At 43.0% G+C, this 17,636-nt stretch overlaps 1 protein-coding gene across 2 annotated transcripts in view; it reads left to right on the top strand.

Moving 5' to 3' along the window:
- LOC311100234 (vasculin-like) overlaps positions 1-14,040 on the top strand; it is a 40,398-nt gene extending 26,358 nt beyond the window's left edge. The window contains exons 9-11 of one of the 2 annotated variants that reach the window (XM_084141064.1): positions 12,503-12,690; positions 13,067-13,169; positions 13,544-14,040. In XM_084141064.1, the coding sequence (XP_083997190.1) occupies positions 12,503-12,690; positions 13,067-13,169; positions 13,544-13,699 (447 nt within the window). In that variant the 3' untranslated portion in view covers positions 13,700-14,040. The remainder of the gene's footprint in view (positions 1-12,502; positions 12,691-13,066; positions 13,170-13,543) is intronic. The other variant, XM_084141063.1, reaches the window with a different exon arrangement.
- Positions 14,041-17,636: the final 3,596 nt, after the last annotated feature.

Raw genomic sequence — 17,636 nt, 5'->3', positions numbered from 1 at the left:
CTCATCAGACCACATGACCTTCTCCCATTCCTCCTCTGGATCATCTAGATGGTCATTGGCAAACTTCCGACGGGCCTGGACATGCGCTGGCTTGAGCAGGTGGACCTTGCGTGCACTGCAGGATTTTAATCCATGACGGCGTAGTGTGTTACTAATGGTTTTCTTTGAGACTGTGGTCCCAGCTCTCTTCAGGTCATTGACCAGGTCCTGCCGTGTAGTTCTGGGCTGATCCCTCACCTTCCTCATGATCATTGATGCCCCACGAGGTGAGATATTGCATGGAGCCCCAGACCGAGGGTGATTGACTGTCATCTTGAACTTCTTCCATTTTATAATAATTGCGCCAACAGTTGTTGCCTCCTCACCAAGCTGCTTGCCTATTGGCCTGTAGCCCATCCCAGCCTTGTGCAGGTCTACAATTTTATCCTTGATGTCTTTACACAGCTCTCTGGTCTTGGCCATTGTGGAGAGGTTGGAGTCTGTTTGATTGAGTGTGTGGACAGGTGTCTTTTATACAGGTAACGAGTTCAAACAGGTGCAGTTAATACAGGTAATGAGTGGAGAACAGGAGGGCTTCTTAAAGAAAAACTAACAGGTCTGTGAGAGCTGGAATTCTTACTGGTTGGTAGGTGATCAAATACTTATGTCATGCAATAAAATGCAAATTAATTACTTAAAAATCATACAATGTTATTTTCTGGATTTTTGTTTTAGATTCCGTCTCTCACAGTTGAAGTGTACCTATGATAAAAATTACTGACCTCTACATGCTTTGTAAGTAGGAAAACCTGCAAAATCGGCAGTGTATCAAATACTTGTTCTCCCCACTGTATATCTTAAAACAAACACTGGCTGCTAGATCTAAGCAAAACATACCAATAGTTGAATTACAATCAGAAACCCAGATTTTTGTCAGTAAGATAGACCCTATGCCTATTGAAATGACAAGTAAATCCAATTACAATGGTTTGTTGTCTTTACATCTGGAACATAATAATGACACCATTACCAGAAAACAGCCTTAAAGTTCGTCCAAGTGTTTCTTTGCAAAGACTAACACTTACTCAAAGGGAATACATTTGCAGTCAACGAGTTGAATCGACATTCATTGATTTGGAAACAGATCTGGAGAGTTTAATAAAAGCGGATTATCTTTTCCCCTGCGACATAATGAAATTCCTTTATTACACCACATGCGCTCTGCAATGATAATTATTTTGGAAACCCTAAGTTAGGCTTTGTACTACGTTATAAGTTACGTAGAGATTCCACCTTATTTCGCTGTAACTGTATGGAAAAGGGGTTTATTCGATAAATATATCAACTCCTCATACGGCGGAAAAAAACTAATTTCCAGGCCTTATGGGCAGTTTTGTGTTTTAATGTATTACCCGGGTGGAGAAAATCCCATAAGCATTTTATAGTTACATCGGTTAATTCCCCATACTTTACCAAAAGTGGACATACGCCAATCAGTTTTCTGAGACCATTTCCCAGATAATGCTCTAACCTTGTCTTTATCAAATGATCCATAAACGGACCACTCTGAACCTCTCAGAATACTTTGTACACCCCTTACGTACATCTACTTATGGGTGCACAAGTTGGTATATGAATATTATACGTGTCATTATTACTTCATCAAATCTGTAGGAATAGATTATACACATACAATTTGTCACGTTTTCATATATTCACAGAATCCATATAAAACGTTAGAAATCTTAGTTACTCACACCCACCACTCCATGTGCGTTGTCAATGACTCTCAATCAGAACCCAAAAACCTTGGTTTCCCGGATGCTGCCCGGCAGGTCATGGGATCCTCAACGGGTCTCAACATACCACGGCAAAGTGTAGCCTCCCAGAAGCTATAGACATGCCGCTACTGTCTAAAATAACGTCCCGCGCTCAATACCACCCTGTGATATTCAATGATGGGCAGTGATGGACGGAGCCCCAAGATAACTTATCTAAATTTAAATAAGATTGTTATACACGTTTCTATATCTTATTATCCAAACCACAGATTAAGACTTATTTCCACATTCACACAACTCTCATATCACATTCACACAATGCTATTCCCAAACACACTTAATCAATATTTGTATAACATGCAGGAATATTTTCTTCTATAACAGGGCCCAAATTTGGAATGTCAAATCTATTACATTAACATTTTACCATAACCAATTTTCCCATAATCATAAATCTCCTCTAAGGTTTCCAAATTTGGGAAACCTGCAGGGATCGGTCCCACCAAGATACAATAGCCGGACCATACCCTAAAAGACTGGCCGAAATACAATGTCTAGAAGTCAGATACACCGGTATGCGCGACCTGTTCCCCTCAATTGAAGATCGCCGACATTCCTAGGGTTCATAATAAGATACATTTTTATCTTTTCCAAACCTACTCCACGTCCCTCAGGAATACTTTAAAGACAATGAACACCCTTTTCTCCTAACTGCCCACTTCTTACCTAGGTAAATAAGAGACTATACTTCTCTTTTCAACCTAGGATAAGGGTAACACTTAGGTACGTGACATTTTTATTTTCTTGCCCACTCAACATTTTCACCTAAACTGCCCACTCAACATTAACAATGTTCAATTAGTACTATTAATTCTGTGCACTTTCAAGTTTAATTATTGAAAGAAATCAGTCTCACCCTTCATCTAATTCTGTTCGAAATGATGTATCCATTCAGCCGACGCTCCCAGCCAGGTGGGGATCCAATCAGCTCCATCTAGTGGAGTATGGCTTCCCCGGCTGCATCTAATGCAACTCCGGTGCACGGTTAACCTGGATATCCCCGGGAGCAATCAGCAAAATGAAGATTATCATTCCCTCCTCATCACCAAATTGTTGTGGTAATTATTCTAATCAAAGGAGAGAGACTTTGTTATTTCTTCAAACAATCATTCTTTAATATCTATTAATTATTGCAATAATTGGTATTGGTATTTTATTAGGATCCCCATTAGCTTTTGCAAAAGCAGCAGCAACTCTTCCTGGGGTCCACACAAAGCATGAAACATGACATAATACAAAACATTAAAAGACAAGAACAGCTCAAAGACAGAACTACATAAAACATTTTTTTAAAGGCACAAGTAGCCTACATATCAATACATACACACAAACTATCTAGGTAAAATAGGGGAGATCCCACACTCTGAAATGTAATGCCGAGAGCGCCACGAGCAGATTCGGGTTACACCTTTTATAGCAACGTACATCCTCCTGAATGTCCATGACAAACAACATATGTGTGGAATGGGTCAAAAGGTTAGGATTTGTATGAAAGCAATGAATAATTCACAGCAGACAGTATCTGCTGTGAAGACTGTTCTCATTGTATGGAAACCAGGGTTTGGCCCCCAAGACGAGGTTCTTATCAACTATTCATAACAGATCTTGTCCCTGATACCTTATACACACAGACACCAGTCCAGTCTATGAAATGCAGGCTCAGTCAGACCAGCGACATCTCCCGCTCACACACCACTAATCATAGAATGGAATGTGGCTGTTGGATTTATCACCTAGCCATCACTTAATCAGTTGCTAGCCCAAGCTTCAGAGGCTCCTCTCAGTTCACACAGACACAGATGAGAGAATTCTAACAACCCTATTCTATTGCATAAAACAACCATTCAATGCATAAACAGTATTATAACATAATCTTGTAATTTCTCCACCACAAAAGGAAGGAGAGCGCAGGGACCGTGAGAGGCAGACACTGCTGCTCTCTGCCTCCCTCTGCTGAGACTAATGCTGTGTAATTTCCGACTGTTCAAGACAACTGGGAACTCGGAAAAAACAAGATCCGACTGGGAAAAATAGTTTTGAACGATCATCCAATTCGGAATTCCAAGTAGGAAACTCTGGGGTCTTTCTAGACCTCTGACTTTCCGACCTGAAGATCACTGACGTCATGAATTGATCTTGTTTTTTCCCCCGAGTTCCCTGTTGACTTGAAAGCACCATGACCATCAAGTGCTACACCAACTGATCTATTTTGTCATTAAAGCTTGAAATATAATATAGTCTAATAATAACAATATTGGCAGGCCAAGCATATGATGTGATAATGTATTAGGCCTACTGCACAAACCTCTTTCCTACAGAACGGTTTTTATTAGGTTAATGTTACATTTTTAAAAAGTAATGTTTAAAAAAATTATCTGGGTGGTAGATCTCTGCCTACTTTTTGATTTTGAAATCTGAGTCAAGATCACTAAGGTTGGTGACCACTGCTGTAGTCTATATAATTGTTTAAAAAACAGAATAAATCCCAAAGCTAATAATGAACTAAAATATAAACTCAACATGCAACAATTTCAAAGATTTTACGGAGTTACAGATCATATAAGAAAATCAGTAAATTCAAATAAAATCATTAGGCCCTAATCTATGGATTTCACATGACTGGGAATACAGATATGCATCTGTTGCTCACAGATATCTTTTAAAAAAGGAGGGGCGTGGATCAGAAAACCAGTCGGTATATGGTGTGACCACCATTTGCCTCATGCAGCGCAACACATTTCCTTCACATAGAGTTGATCAGGCTGTTGATTGTGGCCTGTAGAATGTTGTCCCACTCCTCTTCAATGGCTGTGCGAAGTTGCTAGATATTGGTGGGAACTGGAACACGCTGTCGAATGCGTCGATCCAGAATATCCCAAACATGGTATTTGGTATTTTATTAGGATCCCTATTAGCTGTTGCAAAAGCAGCAGCTACTCTTCCTGGGGTCCACACAAAACATTAAACATGACATAATACAGAACATTAATAGACAAGAACAGCTCAAGGACAGAACTACATAAAAAACTTTTAAAGGCACACGTAGCCTACATAGCAATATATACACAAACTATCTATGTCAAATAGGGGAGAGGTGTTGTACCATGAGGTGTTGCTTTATCTGTTTTTTGAAACCAGGTTTGCTGTTTATTTGTGCAATATGAGATGAAATGGAGTACCATGCAATAATGGCTCTATATAATACTGAACGCTTTCTTGTATTTGTTCTGGATTCGGGGACTGTGAAAAGACCCCTGGTGGCATGTCTGGTGGGGTAAGTGTGTGTGTCAGAGCTTTGTGTAAGTTGACAATGCAAACAATTTGGGATTTTCAACACATTGTTTCTTATAAAAAGAAGAACAGATGCAGTCAGTATCTCCTCAACTCTTAGCATAGAAAGACTGGCATGCATAGTATTTATATCAGCCCTCTGATTACAATGAAGAGCAAGACGTGCTGCTCTGTTCTGTGCCAGCTGCAGCTTAACTAGGTCATTCCTTGCAGCACTCGACCACATGACTGGACAATAATCAATATAAGACAAAACTAGAGCCTGCAGGACTTGCTTTAAAAAAAATCAGAGCATCTCTTTATTACGGACAGACCTCTCCCCATCTTTACAACCATTGAATCAATATGTTTTGACCATGACAGTTTACAATCTAAGGTAACACCAAGTAATTTAGTGTCCTCAACTTGTTCAACAGCCACACCATTCATTACCAAATACAATGCTCTTAGTTTTAGAGATGTTCAGGACAAGTATATTACTGGCCACCCATTCCAAAACATACTCAGTGGGTGACATGTCTGGTGAGTATGCAGGCCATGGAAGAACTGGGAAATGTTCAGCTTCCAGGAATTGTGTACAGATCCTTGCTACATTGGGCTGTGCATTATCATGCTGAAAAATGAGGTGATGGTGGCGGATGAATGGCACGACAATGGGCCTCAGGATCTCGTCACGGTATCTCTGTGCATTCAAATTACCATCGATAAAATGCAATTGTGTTTGTTGTCCGTAGCTTATGCCTGCCCATACCATAACCCCACTGCCACCACGGGCCACTCGGTTCACAACGTTGACATCAGCAAACCGCTCGCCCACACAATGCCATCTGCCCGGTACAGTTAAAACCGGGATTCATTTGTGAAGAGCACACTTCTCCAGTGTGCCAGTGGCGCCGAACTGCAGTCAGGTCAAGACCCTGGTGAGGACGACAAGCACGCAGATGAGCTTCCCTGAGAAGTCTTCTGACTGTGCAGAAATCCTTTGGTTGTGCAAACTCACAGTTTCATCAGCTGTCCGGGTGGCTGGTCTCAGATGATCCCGCAGGTGAAGAATCCGGATGTGGAGGTCCTGGGCTGGCGTGGTTACACGTGGTCTGCGATTGTGAGGCCGGTTGGTCGTACTGCCAAATTCTCTAAAATGACGTTGGAGTCGGCTTATGGAAGAAAATTAACATTCAATTCTCTGGCAACAGCTCTGGTGGGCATTCCTACAGTCAGCATGCCAATTGCACGCTCCCTCAACTTGAGACATCTGTGGCATTATGTTGTGTGACAGAACTGCACATTTTAGAGTGGCCTTTTATTGTCCCCAGCACAAGGTGCACCTGTGTAATGATCATGCTGTTTAATCAGCTTCTTGATTATGCCACGCGTGTCAGGTGGATGGATTATCTTGGCGAAGGAGAAATGCTCACTAACAGGGATATAAACAAATTTGTGCCAAACGTTTAGAGAAATAAGCTTTTTGTGTATCTGGAAAATTTCTGGGATCTTTTATTTCAGCTCATGAAACATGGGACCAACACTACATGTTTAGTTTATATTTTTGTTCAGTTTATTAATCACACGCACTGGAAAAGACAGCCATCACAGTTTTGATGGCAATTATTGGAAAAAAGCGGGATCCCAGCCTTCCAGTGATGTTTGATTTATTTCTCAACTCCAGATATTGCACATTTGGCAGCGTTTTACAATCTGAGTGTATACAGGCATACAATCACAGCGGGAGAGGTCATCCACTCACCATTCGAGCGCATAAACGGTAGGCCTATATTCATTGTAAAGTTCACACAATTACACTGTATTTATAAATACACTGTAAAAATCACATGATTGTGGGATTTATTTATTTTAATTTTATTTACATTAAACAATTAAACAAGCATCAAGATCATATTTAGAGTCTGGTCTAGTTAATGATTAGCCCATTGGGGTAAACAATGCAGATGAGCAACCCCATGCTTCAGCCATGTAGCCACTATGCTGCATCAGGCTACAGGTGATAATGGTTATTGCTAAAATAGCACCCCTGCCTAATAATACGGACCATGTATAGGCCCTAAAGATATCACTTTTCATCAATATGTTATTGGGCTCATTTCTGGAGGGCAATATTATATTTTAAACAGTTTTTAATATGTTAATTAGGCTAAATGTCATCATTGAGAGGAGGGATGGTTTTATTTTTGTTTTCCAAACAATTAGTGTAAATATCAGATTTTATGGTTGGGTATAATATAAGGTACTTGCCCAGACTGTAAATGAAAATGAAATCACCCTCGATTGAAATTCTGGGTGCATAACTCTTATTTCCTGTGATCTTGGCCTGGCCAGTAATTTTCTCATTCGGGCCAGTAGTTTTGACTTGGTACTGACCTGGTGTGCCACAGCAAATTTACCTGAATGTCAAGCCCTGCTTTTAGTAGATCTCCCCTGAAACCTGAATATTTTAGCCTTACAAGGATAAAGGTAAACATGTCTTAGTCAGCTACCTTGCTTTGAAGTACCTTACATTAGCCATTTGATCCCTGATTAATTGAATGAGGGAATTATTTTTTATGAAGACATTTAAAAGTATTTGGTTGATCATTTTAATGTTGCAATATTTTACATCCTCCAGGAGAGCTACTGGGTGTGCAGGCTTTTGTTAGAGCCCAGCTCTAACACACCACATTGTAAAAAATCAGCTGGTCAACATGACCTTGATAAGCTCACTTGGGTGTTGGAGCAAAGCTGGATCAAAAGCCTGCAAACCCAGTAGCTCTCCAGATGGAGGGTTAACCATGTGTTGCATACAATAGCCTAACAGTGCAGTTATTTTACTTTGTGGGGGGTTGCACCACCGAGAGCATCCTGACTGGTTGCTTCACTGCCTGGTATGGCAACTGCTCGTCCTCTGGCCGCAAGGCACTACAGAGGGTAGTGCGTACGGCCCAGTACATCACTGGGGCCAAGCTTCCTGCCATCCAGGACCTCTATACCAGGCGGCGTCAGAGGAAGGCTCTAAAAATTGTCAGACTCCAGCCACCCTAGTCATAGACTGTTCTCTCTGCTACCGCACGGCAAGCGGTACCGGAGCGCCAAGTCTAGGTCCAAGAGGCTTCTACCCCCAAGCCATAAGACTCCTGAACATCAAATGAAATGGCTACCCAGACTATTTGCATTGCCCCCCTTTTTACATTACGCTGCTGCTACTCCTTTTTTATTATCTATGCATAGTCACTTTAACTCTACCTACATGTACATATTACCTCGACTAACCGGTGCCCCTGCACATTGACTCGGTACCGGTACCCACTGTACAGTCGTGGTCAAAAGTTTTGAAAAGTTTGAGAATGACACAAGTATTGGTCTTCACAAAGTTTGCTGCTTCAGTGTTCTGATATATTTTTGTCAGATGTTATTATGGTATACTGACGTATAATTACAAGCATTCCATAAGTGTCAATTTTTTTTATTGACAATTACATAAATTTTATGCAAAGAGTCAATATTTACAGTGTTGACCCTTCTTTTTCAATACCTCTGCAATCCGCCCTGGCATGCTGTCAATTAACTTCTGGGCCACATCCTGACTGATGGCAGCCCATTCTTGTGTAATCAATACTTGGAGTTTGTCAGAATTTGTGGGTTTCTGTTTGTCCACCCGCCTCTTGAGTATTGACCACAAGTTCTCAATGGAATTAAGGTCTGGGGAGTTTCCTGGCCATGGACCCAAAATGTTGATGTTTTGTTCCCCGAGCCACTTAGTTATCACTTTTTCCTTATGGCAAGGTGCTCCATCATGCTGGAAAAGGCATTGTTCATCACCAAACTGTTCTTGGATGGTTGGGAGAAGTTGCTCTCGGAGGACGTGTTGGTACCATTCTTTATTCATGGCTGTGTTCTTAGGCAAAATTGTGAGTGAGCCCACTCCCTTGGCTGAGAAGAAACCCCACACATGAATGGTCTCAGGATGCTTTACTGTTAGCATGACACAGGACTGATGGTAGCGCTCACATTGTCTTCTCCGGACAAGCTTTTTTCCAGATGCCCCAAACAATCGGAAAGGGGATTCATCAGAGAAAATGACTTTACCCCAGTCCTCAGCAGTCCAATCCCAGTACCTTTTGCAGAATATCAGTCTGTCCCTGATGTTTTTCCTGGAGAGAAGTGGCTTCCTCGCTGCCTTTCTTGACACCAGGCCATCCTCCAAAAGTCTTCGCCTCACTGTGCGTGCAGATGCACTCACACCTGCCTGCTGCCATTCCTGAGCAAGCTCTGCACTGGTGGTGCCCCGATCCCGCAGCTGAATCAACTTTAGGAGACAGTCCTGGCGCTTGCTGGACTTTCTTGGGCGCCCTGAAGCATTCTTCACAACAATTGAACCTCTCTCCTTTAAGTTCTTGATGATCCGATGAATGGTTGATTTAGGTGCAATCTTACTAGCAGCAATATCCTTGCCTGTGAAGCCCTTTTTGTGCAAAGCAATGATGACGGCATGTGTTTCCTTGCAGGTAACCATGGTTAACAGAGGAAGAACAATGATTTCAAGCACCACCCTCCTTTTAAAGCTTCCAGTCTGTTATTCTAACTCAATCAGCATGACAGAGTGATCTCCAGCCTTGTCCTCGTCAACACTCTCACCTGTGTTAACAAGAGAATCACTAACAAGATGTCAGCTGGTCCTTTTGTGGCAGGGCTGAAATGCAGTGGAAATGTTTTTTGGGGATTAAGTTCATTTTCATGGCAAAGAGGGACTTTGCAATTAATTACATTTCATCTGATCACTCTTCATAACATTCTGGAGTATATGCAAATTGCCATCCAAAAATCTCAGGCAGCAGACCTGGTGAACATTACCGTATTGGTCCGAATATAAGACGACCCTGATTATAAGACGACCCCCCGTTTTTCAACACAAACATTTAGAAAAACAGATTTGCAGACTAGATTTGCCGAACAAAGAACTTCATTTTATTTTAAAATAACAATATTAAAAACACAGTGAATTAAACACAAAGGCAAACTATGTACAGTATGATTCAAAATTAATATCAAGCAATAATAAAGCAACATTTTTAAATAACAGAGAAAATACAGGCCACACATTTAACTAAACTTAACAAAAATTCGCCAAACTTCTCCTCCGATGTCTCTCTATCCCTCACACACGTCCTCTGCCCCGCTGTGTTCGCTCTCGCTGTCATCGCTCCCCAGCTGCTCCGCTTCCACCGGCTCCTCCCAAAGCACGTCGTCCTCGCTGCCGTCCAATGCATTTGAGATGCAACATTTTTTAAAGCCATCGATGATGCTCTGTGAGGGAATAGCATCCCATGCATGCAGGATCCATTCACACAGTAGACGGACTGACGGCTTCTGTATTTTCCCGGTCGGTGTGAGTGCGTGGTTGCCAGACAGGAGCCACTCTGTGTATTTTTTTCGCAGGTTATCCTTGAAAGGCTTGTTCACAACTACGTCCAACACCTGTAGCTGGCTTGTCATTCCCCCTGGTATGATCACAAGATCCCCGTTCATTGCTCGCACCTGACTTTTCACGGGCTCAGTCAGATGTCCGCGGAACGCATCCAGAACGAGCATGTTCCTCCTCTTCCTCAGTCCCCCGTAGCGTGCGCCCCACACAACCTTTAGCCAGTCCACTACAAGCCCCGACTCCATCCAGCCCTTCTCCTGGGCGCGCACAATAATGCCAGCTGGCATTGGGTCCTTTGGCACAGTCTTACGCTTAAGAATGACATACGGGGGGAGTTTGCTGCCACCAGCGAGACATGTCAACATGACAGTGACGCGGCTCTTCTCGTTGCCCGTTGATTTCACCAACACAGACTTTTCTCCCTTTCTATTGACAGTCACCGATGTTGGCATGTCGAAATAAACGGGTGTCTGATCAGCATTGCCGATCTGATCCAGCGGGTAGGAGTGCTTCTTCCTCAGGTTGATAACAAAGCGCTGAAACGAAAGCAGCTTCTCTCCGAAGTCTGACGGCAGGCGTTGGGCCAAACTCGTTCTCCGTCTAAGTGACAGTCCATTACGCCGCATCATCCTACGACACCAGCCGAGGCTGGCTTTAAATCCAGTGATGTTGAGCTCTCTGGCGATTTCCAGGGCCTTAACCTGGATGACAGCTCTGGTAATGGGCATTCCCTCACTTCTTTTTTCCCTGACATATTCAAAAACCCTCCGGTCAACCTCAATGAAACGACCACTTTGAGGACCACGGAAGGATTTTCGCTGACTGTTAGCATCTTTTAGACGTTGTTTTTCTGCTCGCCATCTTCTTACATTACACTCAGTGACCCCGAATGTCTTGGCAGCTTGGCAGTTGTTAGATGACTCTGCCTTATTGACAACCATTATTTTGAAATTGGCATCATAGCTCCTCCGCTGTTGTTTATTGACCTGGCCCACTTTTGAGCCACTTGTCTCTAAATGGTCAGCCTGTCTTTCCATCTTTAAACACCGGTAACGGGCTGGTTGTTAAGGACGCCTCTTCCCTCCGTCCGGAACGAATTTTTGGCGCCATCTGTGCCCGCGAATGTGTATTGACATTTAAAGGGAGCGCCGAAGAAGAGAAACTGCGCTCTGAATACTAGACCCCGAATATAAGACGACCCGACTTTTTTGGACCTATTTCGAGGGGAAAAAAGGCCGTCTTATATTCGGACCAATACGGTAATATTTGTGTCATTCTCAAAACTTTTAGCCTCGCAATTGTTATTTTACTGCTGCTGTTTAATTATTTGTTACTTTTTTTTTTCTTTTTTTTTCTAGGTATTCTTTCTTAAAACTGCATTGTTTGTTAAGGGCTTTTAAGTAAGCATTTCACCTGTTGTATTCGGCGCATGTGACAAATACAATTTTGATTTGATTTGGTTCATGTTTTTCTGCCATGCGTAATATGTGTTAGGCTATGTATTGTGTAAGGCACAATTATAATTTTAATTCAGGGTTTTTTCTGTCTTTGGCTCATAAGCCTATGCATTAGCTCTAATATGCCTATGGGTGTTTAGAATTAATCATCATCTTTAGAAAGTACTGTCCATTGCTGTTGTACTTCTTTCATCAAATTGATCATCACATTGAGGTGAGTTTTGAAAGCAGCATACTGTTTGAAGTGTTTGTGATTTTCGATTGCGTTTGCAATGATGTCAGAGTGGTTAGAGGGACAAAAGAGCCCTGTATACCAGGCCATTAGGACCTGATGGTCTTTTGCAAATTCAGTACTACCAAAGCATTTCCAGAGTGCATAAGGGGAGAGTACCGTGACTCAACGGTCATGTGGAATTGTACTGCGGTCATGACTGCTGGACAAGTGGCTAAAATAGTTAATGTCAAGCCCTGAAAGTTGTGAAATATGACACAGCCTTGACCTTTGCCCTCTTCACGCTCAGGTTGACGAGGGCTTCTATCTGCAGAACAGCAACGTGGGCCGCGGGGACGAGAACCAGAACCGGTGCGAGCACAGCGTCTCTCAGGAAAACGGCAACACGACCACAATAACCATGAAGCAACAGGTGCTGTGCTCTTCCACCTTCCCCCAGCAGGAGGTGCTGTCCAGCTCTCTGGAGGCAGAGCATAGGTAAACACTGGCCTGTTCTGACAACAGTAACACTTCTAGCTTGCTAGTTCCTATCTTCTGTCAGGAGTTTGCTGATCTGAAGCAACTGGATAGATTTTTTTTTTAAACCATATGGCAGAAGCTTCCATTTAGCCCATTGGATGGCTAGATGGAGCCATGTTTCACACACTGCACACATCACACATATCCGACCCCTTTAGATCTGCATATAGTGAAGTGGTTGGGGCTAGTAGTGTTGTTGTGGAGGAGCAACATAGCAAGTAGGTGTGGTGAAGCGTGCTCCCCTTTTGTCTGGCTCATGATTGCAGAGGCACAATTTATAAAAATTAGAAATCCTCAAGGTTCACTTTTAATGGTGGCTTTCGCTCTCTCCCAGGTTATTGAAAGAGATGGGTTGGCAGGAGGAGAGTGACAATGATGAGACGTGTGCCCCTCTGACAGAGGACGAAATGAGGGAGTTCCAGGCTATCAGTGAACAGGTAGTTACTCTTCCACCCATTCATACTACAGTATTGGCCACTCCCTTCATAGTACTCATCTGTTACTGAGCTCGTTTGTCATAAAGCACTCATTACCTTGTCACGTGATGTGCCCTCATTAAACAAATCATGATAGTTTACAATAACCATTCTTACATTTCTGAAAAAACGCCTTTAAAAAAGTTTCAATGATCATATTGACGGTCACCTGTCATGGCATTTGTTAACACTCCAGCTGTCTGAATGCTTTCTGACAGCCATTTCCAAGTTCATTGCTGCTTACATTTCTAATTTCAAGCCCCTTGTGCTGAAACCAGTCCCCCACCCACCCTAACCTCACCCCACCCCACCCGATTGTCGTCTTTCCTCTCCAGCTGCAGAAGAACGGTCTAAGGAGAAATGGCCTCTTGAAGAACAGCCCTCCCATAGACTCCCTGGCCGTGTGGAAGACCAGCAACCTCAAAATGGCCACCGACACCACGGAGGAGACAGAGACCAGCAGCAGCGACACCTCTGACGACGATGCCTAAAGCAACCCTCATCAATAACCCTAATCACTACCACCACCCTTAACCCTCTTCCCCCTCTCACCAGAGGGAAGAGACAGTACCCCCCTGCAGCAGAATGGGGAATTCAGACGCCCTCCCCCTTCAAGATATGGACAGATGTTCTGAATGGGCTGGAGAAAGAACACTACTTTATGGCTTTGTTGCAAGGCCCCTTTTGTTGGGGCCGGGGGGGTGTAGATTTCAATGTTGGACTGAATGTTTGTTCCATCACTGAAAAGATTGATGAATGTGAAAAAAAAGGTCAGTTCTGGAGGCTATTGAAGAAAAATATTGCAATTCAGTGTATTTGTCTGGTGGAAGTTGTTTAGGTACATGTCATATACCCATCCTGAGTGTCAAAGTACTTGTCTGTAGGTAACCATGAAATTGGAAGTAAAAAAGCGGAACCAGAGAGAACTCGGTTTGTTGTTTTGAATGTTTCTGAAAGTTTTTCCTTGGGAAAAAAATGTTTACTAGCCTACCTGTTTAATTTGGATCCCGTGTCGCGGTTAGCCTCAGTTGCTGAGACCGCTACTATCTGTCCCCAGATACTGCCAAACCCTAAAGTCTGAAGAGCTGCTGCTTGGTGAAGGTTTCCTTGACAGTTTGAACACAGCCCGCGACGTGGTTAGCCCTTGTGGCTGGGACCACGGATAGTCCCGGGGCTTGTGGCTGTTTAAATTCTTGCTGTTTATTGCTGTTTCCATCGGCCCTGTGAGCTGAATTGGCTGGAATTGTGTTGAGTACCAGCGTTAGCCTACGTTGCTACCATCATGCCGCCCAAAGCTAAAGAAGTTGGAAGTAATGGAGAGGACAGTGTTTTGCTATCACAGGTGCGTAATCTTTTAAATCAACAAAAATATGTCTACAACCAATTGTTACAGCAACATCAAAATTGCTTAAAGTGCATGGTCCAAATACTGGTGGACTCCACTAACAAAAGAATGGACGATCTGACCAGAAAGGTCCAAGATCTTATGAACAGTTCGAAGTTCTCCCAGGGAGAGGTGGATGTCCTGAAAGAGACTTGCAGCAAGATGACAACAAACTGTAATCCATGCATCAAATGACTGGGAAAACAGACTATCTAGAGGGACAATCCACATTGTTGTGGATGGCATACTAGAGTCTCCACATGAGACCGGGACAGTCTGAAGAGAAAGGGAGAAAAATGATAACCGAAAAGCTGCAAATCGATCATAGGAAGATTGAGGTAGGGCGCCCACAGGTCTGGAAAACCTGTAACCAGCCCAGATGACAGACCCAGGCCGATAGTGGTCAAGTTCCTAAAGTTTAAGGACAAGATGGCTGTTCTGGAGAGAGCCAAGGACTTTAGTGGAACCAACATCTTCCTTAATGAGGACTTCTCCGAAGCTGTGCGCCAGAGGCAGAATTAACTTATCCCAGCTATGAAAGCTGCCAGAGAGTGTGGGGACATTGCTTACATCCGCTACGACAAGATCGTTGTCCTCCCTCCCTCCCAAAAGCCTGGGAAGAGTGAGAGAGCCAAGCGTCCGGGTCAGTAGCTTCAGCCCAACATCACACACAAACACATACCAATTGAGACTCACAAGTGCCTGATTGACTGTATAAGCCAGACAATGTGGTTTTTATTGTTTTTATTATATTATGTCTTGTCTATTAATAGCCCATATTAAGATATGTAGCCTTAGAAATAAAGTTCATGAAATCAATAACTTGCTAACATTGGATAACACTCATATACTGGCCATCTCTGAAACTTGCTTAGATAATCCCTTAGATGATACAGCAGTAGCAATACAAGGATACCTACAGAAAAGACACAGGAATGGCTATAGGGGAGGTGTTGCTGTATATGTTCGGAGCCGTATTCCTGTAAAGGTTAGAGAGGATCTCATGTCAAATGCTGTTGAAGTAATATGGCTGCAGGTTCACCTGCCTCACCCTAAAGTCTATTCTTGTGGGAAGTTGCTATAGACCAAGTGCTAAAAGTATCTGTATAATGTGTGTGAAATGCTTGGTAATGCAGGGCTTGACATTTAACCTTTTTTAGCCACTTGTCCTTTGGACAAGTAGGACTTATTTTTTACTTGTCCTAAAGCTCAAGTCACTTTTCTAAAAATATAAAATGGTCTGTAACGCCATGGGACAAAAAGGTGACTGAAAATTGTGTTGAATGATGCAAGGAACCACTGCTGGTCTCTGATCCCATGTACAATTTCCTGCCATAGTGCCCTTGAGCAAGGCACTTAACCCCCCACAAAGTAAAATAACTGCACTGTTAGGCCATGGGTGTGCAGGTTTATGATCCAACCCTGCTCAAACACCAAAGTCAGCTTATCAAGGTCCTGTTGAGCAGCTGATTTTTTACAATGTGGTGTGTTCGAGCAGGGCTGGAGTAAAAGCCTGCACACCCAGTAGCTCCTGGAATATCCTGGAGGATGGTTGGCCACCCTGCAACATTACAATTACAACCAAATACTTATGTCTTTATAAAATAATTCCTTCATTCAATTAACCAGGAATCAAATGGCTAAGGTGGGCGAAGTAGCTAACTGAGATGTTTATTTATTTCTAAGGTTAAAATATGCAGTGTTCTGGGGAGATCTTGACAGCATAGGAGTTTTGTATTTGTATTTATTAAGGATCCCCATTAGCAGCTACTCTTCCTGGCAACATTAAGGCAGTTATATGTATATATTTACATTGTATAACACTTTTCACAACACAGTAAGTGTGTGCCCTCAGGCCACTACTGTACTATCACATATCTACAATACAAAATCCATGTGTACGTGTATGTAGAGTGCATGTGTACAGTGCATTCGGAAAGTATTCAGACCCTTTCACTTTTTCCACATTTTGTTACATTACAGCCTTATTCTAAAATGGATTAAATAAAATGTTTTCCTCATCAATCTACACACAATACAACATAATGACAAAGCGAAAACAGTTTTTTACAACTTGATTGGAGTCCACCTGTGGTAAATTCAATTGATTGGACATGATTTTGAAAGGCACACACCTGTCTATATAAGGTCCCACAGTTGACAGTGCATGTCAGAGCAAAAACCAAGCCATGAGGTCAAAGGAATTGTCCATAGAGCTCTGAGACAGGATTGTGTCGAGGCACAGATCTGGGGAAGGGTACCAAAAAATCTCTGCAGCATTGAAGGTCCCCAAGAACACCGTGGCCTCCATCATTCTTAAATGGATGAAGTTTGTAACCACCAAGACTCTTCTTAGAGCTGGCCGCCCGGCCAAACTGAGCAATCGGGGGAGAAGGGCCTTGGTCAGGGAGGTGACCAAGAACCCGATGGTCACTCTGACAGAGCTCCAGAGTTCCTCTGTGGAGATGGGAGAACCTTCCAGAAGGACAACCATCTCTGCAGCACTCCACCAATCAGGTCATTATGGTAGAGTGGCCAGACCGAAGCCAGTCCTCAGTAAAAGATCCTTGATGAAAACCTGCTCCAGAGGGCTCAGGACCTCAGACTGGGGTGAAGGTTCACCTTCCAACAGGACAATGACCCTAAGCACACAGCCAGGACAACGCAGGAGTGGCTTCGGGACAAGTCTCTGAATGTCCTTGAGTGGCCCAGCCAGAGCCCGGACTTGAACCCGATCTAACATCTCTGGAGAGACCTGAAAATAGCTGTGCAGCGACGCTCCACATCCAACCTGACAGAGCATGAGAGGATCTGCAGAGAAGAATGGGAGAAACTCGCCAAATACAGGTGTGCCAAGCTTGTAGCATCATACCCAATAATATTTGAGGCTGTAGTCACTGCCAAAGGTGCATCAACAAAGTACTGAGTAAAGGGTCTGAATACTTATGTAAATGTGATATTTCCATTATTATTTTATTTCTTTAAATTTTCAAAAAACATCTATAGACCCATTTTTGCTTCGTCATTATGAGGTATTGTGTGTA

The sequence above is a fragment of the Coregonus lavaretus genome (assembly GCF_964263955.1).
Source record: "Coregonus lavaretus genome assembly, chromosome: 24".
Classification (NCBI taxonomy): Eukaryota; Metazoa; Chordata; class Actinopteri; order Salmoniformes; family Salmonidae; genus Coregonus; species Coregonus lavaretus.
This window is presented reverse-complemented; position numbering and strand designations above follow the sequence as displayed.